The following is an 11,282-nucleotide window of genomic DNA, read 5'->3' on the forward strand; positions in this document are numbered from 1 at the left end:
ACAGCAGCTAGGTAATAAACAGAACTTTGGTCAAAGTCTAGGTCTCAGTGGGTCCAGTAGGTCTGTGGATTCCTCCAGTAGTCATTTCCCTAGGCCCTGAATGCATAATTGGGACTGACATCCTTGGCTGCTGGAGTAAGCATCATCTTTCTCATTCTAACCAAACAAGAATTAGAACGGGTAAGGCAAAATGGAAGCTTCTGAAACTGCACCCTCACACCCCCACCTTCTTCACTGCTGTCCTTTCTCCAGCCCTAGATAAGATGGTGAATTAAAAATATTGTATTTGGTGGCAGGGGAGGAGTGAGAAATAGCAGAAATTGGGGCTAGTCAAAAGGATTTTAAGACTGCAGAAGGTCGTGGTTCATATCATAGCACCATTTAATTCATGAGTCTAATCACTGCAAAATCCAAATGAATCTTAGAGTAGTTCTAGCCTAGGGAAAAATCAACTAATAACTCCAATGGTGGCTACTGTACTTGATGTGTTATCTTGGATAGTGGAGATTAATACAGTGTCAGGTACATGGTGTTCAGTCAGACCATATTTAGCATTCTTTCCTACCTCAATTGGGAAAGATCAGAAACAATTTGCATTTACATGGAACAGACAATGATATATGTTTACACTTTTTTTTTTTGAACTGGAGCCTCACTCTTGCTGCCCAGGCTGGAGTGCAGTGGCATGATCTCAGGTTAGTGCAACCTCCACCTCCCAGGTTCAAACCGTTCTCTACCTCAGTATCCCAAATAGCTAGGATTACAGGCACCCGCCATCATGCCTGGCTGATTTTTGTATTTTTAGTAGAGATGGGGTTTCACCATGTTGGTCAGGCTGGTCTTGAGCTCCTGACCTCATGATCCACCCACCTCAGCCTCCCAAAGTGCTGGGATTACAGATGTAAGCCTGGCCTAATTTTTGTAATTTTTAGTGGAGACAGGGTTTTGCCATGTTGGCCAGGATGGTCTCAAATTCCTGACCTCAGGTGATCCACCTGCTCCGGCCTCCCAAAGTACTGGGATTACAGACATGAGTCATTGATTTTGTCCTGTGACTATGTTAACTCCTACTCTTTATCATAATATAATCGGAGGAGATCTGGGCTGTCTAGACATCTAGCACAATGTCACGTTATCAGTCAGGATGAACAAGAAGTGGCTAGTACACAAGAGGCCTTGGTATGACACATTCAACACAGAATATGGGAGTTAAAGTTAGTGGTGATTGAGGCAACTTCTACTCTTGTAAAGTTTTTAGGGGTCCAGCTTGGCCAAGGGCATGTAAGGTTATCTTTTCCAAAAGACAAATTGCTTCATTTCGTCTCTCCTATCAAAATTCTTGTGGGACTCTTTGGCTTATGGTGGCAACATATTGCACATTTAGGCATGTGCTGCAGCCTGTATACTGAATGGCATGAAAGGCTCCCTGCTTTGAGTGGAGCTTAAAGCAGGAAAGGTTCTGCAGGAAAGAAGGGCTATGGTAGGTGCTGCCCTGATGCTTGGGTCATGTGATTGGTAAACTCCAGGATGCTGGAGGTGTTGGTGAGAGGAAAATATGCAGTGTAATGTGTATGGTGTGTGTGTGTGTGTGTGTGTGTGTGTGTGTGTGCATCATAGCACCAATGTCTGGGGTTGTGGGGAAAGATCATGCCATCTGTAACAGAGACTTATCCACCTATTACAGAAGAGTGCCTCATGTGTTACTGAGGCGCCATAGAGACAGAATTCTTGACTACAGGATACCAAGTACTGTAACAATGTAACTGGAACTATCCATTATGAGCCGGGTTCTGTCAGATCCACAGAGTCATCAAGTCAGGCATGTCCAGCAGCAGTCCACAGAGATCATATTGTGCGCCTGGGATCAAGCCTAAACAAGACCAGAAGTCATAAGGTAACTGCATGAGCAGGTGGTGCAGGTCCCCATGTCACTCACCACTGCAGTACCAGCACCCCTCCTTCAGATCATGCCCCTGACAGTATGTGGGTCCCATGTGACCAGCTAAAGGAGGAGAAAAAGCCTGAGCATGTTTATTGTACTGGTCAGCTCAGGGTATGGAGGCAAGTTAAAAATGGGCAGCGGTTTCATTACACTTGGGGTGGTGGGTGGGGCACTTGAGGAAATGGTAAGGAAAATCATGTCAATGGACAAAACTCAGAGTCATGCACCTGTTCCCTATTTCATGTGGAGGACACAGTGGCTTGGGATGGGACTATATATCTACTAATGGATGGAGGTGAATTGTCTGAACAGCTGGTCAGGGACCTGGAGGAGAAGGACTGAAACATTGCAGACAAGAATGTTTGGTGGGAAAGGAATGTGTGTGAACCTGTAGAAGTGGACATAATATGTGAAGATTTTTGGCTCTCATATGAATGAACACCAGAAAGCATCAATCACAGAAGGTTGTTCAATCACTGACCAACCAAGTAGACAAAATGACTAAGCCAGCTGACAGTAGGCAGTCTCTGGGCTGATGTGATGGACACATGAGCAGAGGAGCCACAGTGCAGAGATAGAAGCCGTGCATGGGCTCTGTCTCACACCTCAGTACTAATGTCTCTGCAAGTCTAATCTGCCAGCAACAGGGAAAAACACTGCTTGGGAGATGTCACATGGCATCTTCTTCAAGGCGGTGATCTTCAATCACTATTTTCCTTGTGGGAGGGGATCAATGTGCATCCAACAAAAATAGCAGCACATTTGACATTTTCTTGAAAAATCCTGGGAATTTTAGTGCCTTCAGTGCCTAATTTTAGTGCCCAGATTACCCTCAATGTTGGGTCATTTCCTGGCTTCAGCCTCATGCCTATTAAGTTGAATGAGCATAGTCATACAAATTACTCAGGAAAGGAAAACCAACCAATGAACTATGTTTTGTTTTGTTTTGCTTTTTGAGACAGAGTCTCGCTCTGTCTCCCAGGCTGGAGTGCAGTGAAGTGTGGTGGTACAATATCAGCTCACTGCAACCTCCACATCCTGGGTTCAAGTGATTCTCCTGCCTCAGCCTCCCGAGTAGCTGGGACTACAGGTGCATGCCACCATGCCTGACTTTTTGTATTTTTAGTAGCGATGGGGTTTCACCATATTGGCCAGGCTAGTCTCGAACTTCTGACCTCATGATCCAACCACCTTGGCCTCCCAAAGTGCTGGGATTACAGGGGTGAGCCACCATGCACAGCCGAACTATGGTATCTTTACCAACCATATCTGGAACATTAAATCAATAGTTTAGACAAAATTTTTAGCCTCATATTAGGCATATAATGCCAGTTGCTTCATAAATGTTAGTTGAGTAATTATCAGTAAGACTATTGGCCTTGATGTTAGAATTTGGAAATTTGACATTTTAATGGAAGTTATTATAAGATGCTATGTCCCCATTCCTATCTTAAAATAATTTTATAACTTCAGTTTTTCTTAATAACTTTGTGTCAGCCTATGGACATCAAGCTCTGCCTAGCATTAATAACAATGTCCTCAGGGGCTGATGGACTGTATAAGGGCATGTTTGTCCTTTACTTAGCATTGGAGTCTCCTCTTCTCTAGCTGATGTATTTGCTGTTATCATCCTTTGCTCCTGTTTGGACTTACAGATATTCGTGGACACTGAGATGTTACAGTCAAGGTTGAGAGGAACAGAAACTAGCCTAAATTAAAGAGGACTTAGAAGATATTTGGTGTTCTCGTGGCAATGACAGCTCTCTAAGCTTTTGGGAAGTCGGGCTGGCACCTGGGAAAGGGTCAGTAACAGGGCTGTGTGTGTGTGTGTGTGTGTGTGTGTGTGTGTGTGAGCATCTGTGTAACATGATCTCTTTCCTTTTTTTCCCTGTCTCATTCTCTTATTCATTATGCACATGACTTAAAATTGTTGTTCTAGCTTTTATGAAACGTTTTATTTCAAATGTCAAGTACCATCTATGAAGTCTCTCTGGTTTTTAGTTCAAACTGTCAAGAATGAGAATGATCTTCAAACAGCCAACAAATTGGCTTTTTCTGAATCACCTTTGGACAGAGAAAGAGAGACCTGGGCACGGAAGTTGTGTGGCATAAACACAGCTATCTAAGCCCAGCCCTTACACATTGCTTTGTGCCTGGCAGGTCCTAGGGAGGGACTTAAAATTTAATTTGATCATAAATTAGTGTTGGAAAAGTTATATCTAGTTCTGCTAAATAGTTTACATGTTTCCATTTTCATCCTGATTTATTTACATTTAAGAGAGCTTCTCTGCTTTAGATGATACTCAAGGAACATTGCAAGGATTTGAGTTCCTTATTTTTTTTCCCTGACTTTTCTCATCTCATTCTATACCCAGAATTGTATTAAAAACAAGTTCCCATGCTACTCCAGGGAACACCAACGTACACATTCATAGGAAACTACTTTTCTTTGAGATCAACTTAACTCAGACAGAATGGTTGACCAGCTCCAAGGAACGTGGAAGTCCATTTCTTGTGAAAATTTTGAAGACTATATGAAGGAACTGGGTGAGCTATGTTTACTTGCATCTCATATCCAGTAAAAATGCCCATTTTGATAGCACAGAACTTTCTCTGTATAAAATAATATTAATCTTGGACTCACTAATTTTTCACATAGAAAAAAAAATATTGATTCAGTACCAAGATACAGTTCTCTGCAAAACTACGTTGGAGTTAACAATAATCCCTCATGTAAGTTACCATGAATTTACATAAACAAAGTGGGCATGTACTTTAAACAGCAAGTGATTTTAATAAATGTTTTAAAACAAAAAACCACAACTATTTTTTTAAATGATTATTTTGTAAACATTTGCTGTAAGATTTAGGGATCTTCAGAATAGACTTCAGAATAGATCTTATTTTTCAGCTTCTACTGGCTGCTGGCTTTCTTTAGTATTTGGTGGCAATGCTCCAAACTTTGATTCCATTTTCTTTTTTTTAAACTCTACACAGTCCTGGAAAATTTGCTCCCATTTTCACACTGCTCTCTCCTCTTCTGTAGTATAGCATCCCTCTTCCTCCCTCTTCAAAGGAAATTTGTGATTGTGTTTGAGGTCTGCTCTGATAATCCAGGATAAACTCCCCATCTCAAGATCCTTAAATTAACCATATCTGCAAAGTCCCCTAACATGTAAAGGTAACATTCACAGGTTCCAGGGATTAGGGCGTGAATATCCTTAGGAACCATTATCCAGTCTGTCACATCCTGTGATCATGTTTTACGATATGAATTCCATGAACTATATTATAGTACTTTTCCCAGCATATCTTCCCTTAGAATTTTAACTTAGGTATTGCAGTATATGTAATGCTGTTTCTACTGAAAACACTCCTATGTGTGCTGCACAGAGCTACGTATACAAGGATGTTCACTGCGTAATTATTTGTAATTACAAAAACAGAAACAAATGAATTGCTCATTAAAAGAGAGACAGACAAAATAAATTCTGGTCTATACACACTGTGGAATATTATATACTATGAAAAAATACATATCTATATGAAGTGACATGGAAAATTTTCAAGACATATAGATAAGGGAAGAAGCAAGTTGAAAAACAATATATATAACTTTTTTGTTTTTTGAGACAGAGTTTTGCTCCTGTTGCCCAGACTGAAGTGCAATGGGATGGTCTCAGCTCACCACAATCTCCGCCTCCTGGGTTCAAGCGATTCTCCTGCCTCAGCCTCCCGAGTAGCTGGGATTATAGCCATGCACCACCACATCAGGCTAATTTTGCATTTTAATAGAGATGGGGTTTCTCCATGTTGGTCAGGCTGGTCTCAAACTCCTGACCTCAGGCGATCCACCTGCCTTGGCCTCCCAAAGTATTGGGATTACAGGCATGAGCCGCAGCGCCCAGCCAACATTTATATTTTTAAAAATCCTATAAATAGTGATGATGGTTGTACAACATTGTGATATACTCACCACTGAATTGTAACTTAAAATGGTAAATTTATGTTATTAATATTTTACCACAATAAAAACATACATCATTGAGGAAACAAACCCATATATGTGTACATGTAAGAATATAAGTGAAGAGCTAAGTATCTGGAAAAATCCATACCAAAGTATTTTGTTTGTATGTGAGTGCATATAATTTTAAAATAGGGAGATGGTTTATAGGTTTAATGAGATTTTCAAAGGGGTCCAAAAATCAACAAGATTAATAACTACTGGACTAGTATAAAAGGATAATCACTAAACAAAAACTAAAGACAGATTTTTTTTTTCTGCAAAAATAGTTTATTTAAACATTTAATGATGGAGCTGCTTGCTTGGGATATGTGAACTCATGCAGCATTAAATCTGTTCAACTGGCAAACCTCCTAGTTAGCAAAGAATTAATTATACAGATAATGTTGAATTTTTGGAGTCAACAACAGATTTAAGTATTGTATTGTAATGTAATGTATTTGTAATTCTTTATGTGAAAAGATAACATTCCTTTTATCTGGTTTTCAGGTATAGGAAAAGCCAGCAGGAAACTGGGCTGTTTGGCAAAACCCATTGTGACCATCAGTACAGATGGAGATGTCATCACAATAAAAACCAAAAGCATCTTTAAAAATAATGAGATCTCCTTTAAACTAGGAGAAGAGTTTGAGGAAGTCACACCAGTTGGCCACAAAACAAAGGTGAGGCCTATGACAGACTTTCAGACATGTTTCAAAAGAATATTAGTCAGAAATCATCCTAGGTAAGTAAGCAATTCTAGCAAACATATCTAAAGTCCTTATGAGAAACTTTTGTCTAAAACATAGGTCTAAGGAGGTCACATGTGAAGATACAAATCTTCTGGGATGCTTGTGAAAAATGCCTCCTGCTCACTGCCATTCCCAGAGGCTCTGATGTCTGGGGTAGGCACCTGAAAATTACATTTTTAATCATCTGATGTACATGCTTAGCAGACCACATTTTGAGAATCATTTCCCTAGATTACTGTTTGGTCCTCTCAGAAACAAATGTTTCCCTATCCATTTTGTAGCAGTTTTTCACACATAGAATTACAGTGAATAAACCTTGTATTAGCTGGTATAGATAAGTCATACCACCATAACAATGAACACAAGCCTGCAGTGACTTAACACAATGGGGATTTATTTCTAGCTTACAGTACATCCATAGTGTCAGGTGGCATTGGGGAAGTTTGTGTGCGTGTAGTGGAGTAAACAGGAAATCGGCTCCTCCTAATCTCTCAGGGATCCAGGTTAAAAGAGGTTCAACTACCCTGTATCTTTACCTGCAGAAATTGTGGTCTTGCCCAAAACTAAGGTAGACATAGAGACACTGGGCTTTTTATTGCCTCACCCTGAAAGTGCTACACAGAGTTTTCATTCATATCCCAGGGGCACATATCTCAGGAATATATTATTTATTTGTAATATGTAATTTACTTCTATACTTATTGTTTACAGTCTTTTTCCCTACACCAAAATGTAAGCTCATTCAAAACAGGATTTCCTGTCTGTTTCACAGAACCCAGTGCTTGGTCAAAACAGTCATTCAATAAATATTTGTTATTTGAATAAATGAGCTCAATAGAGAATTGTTAAACTATATGGAGGGTAGTATCCTGATAAAAGGAACTGTTACGCCATGGTAATAGTTACTAAATGAATCTGAGAGTTTAAGTTCTTGTACCATATAAAATGGAAGAAAAGTTTTGACTTAAATGCTTAATATGGATTTCTATGCGAAATTCTTAAACATCTACCAGAATAAAAAAGCTAGGCTGGGTGCAGTAGCTCATGCCTGTAATACGAGCACTTTGGAAGGTCAAAGCAGTGGGAGTACTTGATGCCAGGAAGGAGCCTGAGACCAGCCTGAGCAACATAGCAGGACCCCGCTTCTACACAACATACAGCAATTAGCCACTATGGTGGCACGTGCCCACAGTTCCAGCTGCTCAGAAAGCTAAGGTGGGGGGATTGTTGGAGCACAGGAGGTTGAAGCTGCAGTGAGCCATTATTGCACCACTGCATTCCAGCCTGGATGACAGAGTGAGACCCTATCTCCAACAACAACAACAACAACAACACAATGGAAAATATTATTGGGGTAAGAAGAGGAAAGAGGCCTTCTTTAAGTAAGCTCATATAATGAGAGTTTGAATTAGTTTCACATGTATTATTATTATTATTATTGAGACAGGGCCTCTGTTACCCAAGCAGGGGTGCGGTGGTTCAATGTTGGCTCACTGCAGCTTCAACCCCTGGGCTCAGGTGATTCTCTCACCTCAGCCTCCTCAAAGTAGCTGGGACTACAGGCATATGCCATCACACATGGCTAATTTATTTTTTGTAGAGATGGGGGTCTCACTGTGTTGCCCAGGCTGGAGTTTCACATTTATTTTGAAAGTTAAAATGTATTTGTAACTCTATGCAAAAAGATAATACTATGCTTACACAAAGATAAGAAGAACATTTCATGGCTAGACATGGTGGTTCATGCCTATAATAACAGCACTTTGGGAGGCAGAGGTGGGCGGATCACAAGGTCAGGAGATTGCGACCATCCTGGCAAACATGGTGAAACCCCATTTCTACTAAAACTACAAAAATTAGTTGTGCATGGTGGCGCATTCCTATAATCCAGCTAGTCAGGAGGCTGAGGCAAGAGAATTGCTTGAACCAGGGAGTCGGAGGTTGCAGTGAGCTGAGATCATGCCACTGCACTCCAGCCCGGGCGACAAGAGCGAAATTTTGTCTCAAAAAAAAAAAAAAAAAAAAAAAAAGATTTCTTCAATATAACATTATTACAGGTTTACTCTTGTAAAACCTTTTTTCTTCAGCAGAATTAGCCAACAAATTCACTGCTGACAAAATCTTAAAATCAGTGGGATTGTCAACACCATTCTAAAACTACCTGAGAATATTACAACAACCAAAAAGAATTTGGCATCTGATAAAATTTTACTGTTGAAATAAAACAATCTGATCTGAATTTAGTTTTTTGTTTTTGTTTTTGTTTTTGTTTTCAGAATAAAGTAACCTTAGATAATGGGTCCCTGATTCAAGTTCAGGACTGGAATGGCAAAGAAACCACCATAACAAGAAAGCTGGTGGATGGAAAAATGGTGGTGGTGAGTGAGCTGGTCTTCTCGGTCTTCCTACCTTCTGCAACAACTACTGTAAAATCACTCAAATGACTTCTTCTAAAACAATGAAAATGAATGCCATTTTTCTCTTTCTCATAGTTTATAAGAATGAGAAAAAATCATTAGATAAATATATAATCATAAGCATTATATAAAATGTGTACGAATTGAGGAACTAAGAAACTAAAGAGAATGAAATATTATGTAGCCTAAGTCTCTGATGCACAGCTCAATCAAAGCAAGCATGTATTTGTACAATGAAGATTTTAGCAGGAATTGAGGGTTGTTGCCAATCCTCTACTCCATGCCAGGATTAACTTCTCATTGTTTTTCCATCTCAACACCAAACAAAAACATGAAAAGGAATTCTAAACCACGGATAAGAAACTGAAGTGATTTTTTTTGTTTTTTTTTTGGTGTACGAATGAGTTAACACATGTCACTACTATGTTCCTATGTTTTCATACATTATTTCTCCAATTTCCACAATAATCCTATAAGGTAAGGCTTATTATCCCATTTAACAGTGAGGAAACTGAGATTCCGACATTGACTTACCTAAGGATATACAACTAGAAAAATGTGGCGGTACTGGGATTAGAAGTCAGATTGTTTTCATTGAAAAATCTGTGTTTTATAGAATCCATCCTGCTCCCTTTCAGATGGCCTCCCAAGTCATCATCCCCACTTCTCCAGAGTAGAGGGATGTGTGTTCATAATTTTCCTCCTCCCAAACCCTTACTTACACCAAAATGAATAAAAAGGTAATGTTCTACATAATATAAAATAGTTCTAAGGGAATATGCAAGATATGTGTTTAGGTTACAAAAATCTAATCTCATTTCTTAATACAATGATATTTTTTCTTTCTACAATGAAGAATACATGTTATTCCTGATGAAGTCACAAGGTGAAGACTAAGGATGATTGATTTTATTGCTATTTATAATGATATTAGCCAATAAACAGAAAGGTTTTATAGTTCATTAGGAAGAACACTACACTCAGAATCCAAGGATGTGGATTCCCACCGCTGCCATTCAGTACTTATATGACTTTGGACAATTCATTTAATCTCTTCAGATTCCTTGCCTTTAAGATATAGACAGAGTCTTTGCCAAAGGTTTTCTGAGAGAATTAAATATCATCATGTGTATATTAGTGCCCTGAAAACCATAAAATACTACATCAATGTAAGCTGGTATTATTACTTAGAGAATGTAGAGTATGTAAAATAGCAAAAATGCATCAATGTTGGTATTTAAAATATTTAAATAAAAACTTCAAATTCCAAATTGTATACCGTGCTTTATAAATACATAAATGTGATACATACCCTATACATACCACACATATGTGATTTCCCATATATAGGTTACATAGAACATGGCAAAACCAGCTAACAGATAGGTCCTATCTATAGTCTATATAGATATCTTTCAATATTATTAAGGAATGTATGTATGGATAGCAAATGTCAGTTTCCCAATTATACTGAAGTACTTCACCTTTCTTTGTCTTATAGGAAAGCTCTGTGAACAATGTTATCTGCACACGAACATACGAGAAAATATCTTCAAACTCAGTGTCAAACTCTTAAGGCTTTCTCAGGCTGCCCTCCAAAATAATGAGGTTGTTTAAATACAACTCCAAAGTAAAATATTATGACTGTTAATATGAGAGAGTCTTTCTTTGCAGAAGCATCAACAGTTTTGCTTGCCAAGTTGAACATGCCTGTATCTGTAGTACTTTGGCATTGGTGGGCATAAGAATCCAGGTTGATATATCCTGTTCAATGCAAGGCTGGGATAATATTTTCAGAGAGGCACTTCATGTTGATTTTTTATTATTATACATTTTATGTTCACCCTCTAAATTCAGCATAATCTTCACTTTACTGGGAAAATAATATTTTTTAATAAATAGGATACAGCACACCTCACAGGTACACCTTAGCTATATATGAAAAGATAAGAAACATGTCTAGAACTAAGGTAGTAATTGACATTCTAATGCAATACCAAACTGGTATAACAGAGAATACCATATACACTGCCAAAATCACTGAAAGCCACCTCAGAGAATATTCTGTTTTACTAGCACAAAATCTCATGCACTATTTTGCTTAGGAGAGATTTTTGAAACTGTGGACTGAACACCTTCTTATGTAGATGGGGGAAACAGGCCCA

At 38.9% G+C, this 11,282-nt stretch overlaps 1 protein-coding gene across 1 annotated transcript; it reads left to right on the forward strand.

Moving 5' to 3' along the window:
- The first annotated feature begins 4,106 nt into the window (after window positions 1-4,106).
- Window positions 4,107-10,969, forward strand: FABP12 (fatty acid binding protein 12). Its single transcript, XM_032250443.1, has 4 exons — window positions 4,107-4,489; window positions 6,459-6,631; window positions 8,977-9,078; window positions 10,619-10,969. Exons 1-4 carry the CDS (start codon window positions 4,417-4,419, stop codon window positions 10,691-10,693), a joined length of 423 nt encoding a protein of 140 aa, XP_032106334.1. The 5' UTR covers window positions 4,107-4,416; the 3' UTR covers window positions 10,694-10,969.
- The last annotated feature ends 313 nt before the right edge of the window (window positions 10,970-11,282 follow it).

The sequence above is a fragment of the Sapajus apella genome, unplaced genomic scaffold, assembly GCF_009761245.1.
Source record: "Sapajus apella isolate SASKATOON/1434 unplaced genomic scaffold, GSC_monkey_1.0 scaffold3, whole genome shotgun sequence".
NCBI classification, from domain to species: domain Eukaryota; kingdom Metazoa; phylum Chordata; class Mammalia; order Primates; family Cebidae; genus Sapajus; species Sapajus apella.

What these genes read in the sequence shown, in the direction of transcription:
- FABP12 (XM_032250443.1), top strand. Translation starts at nt 4,417, where the DNA reads ATGGTTGACCAGCTCCAAGGAACGTGGAAGTCCATTTCTTGTGAAAAT. An exon ending in CAGTTGGCCACAAAACAAAG is followed by an intron (nt 6,632 to 8,976) that starts GTGAGGCCTATG and finishes TTTTGTTTTCAG; the next exon opens with AATAAAGTAACCTTAGATAA. An exon ending in TGGATGGAAAAATGGTGGTG is followed by an intron (nt 9,079 to 10,618) that starts GTGAGTGAGCTG and finishes TTTGTCTTATAG; the next exon opens with GAAAGCTCTGTGAACAATGT.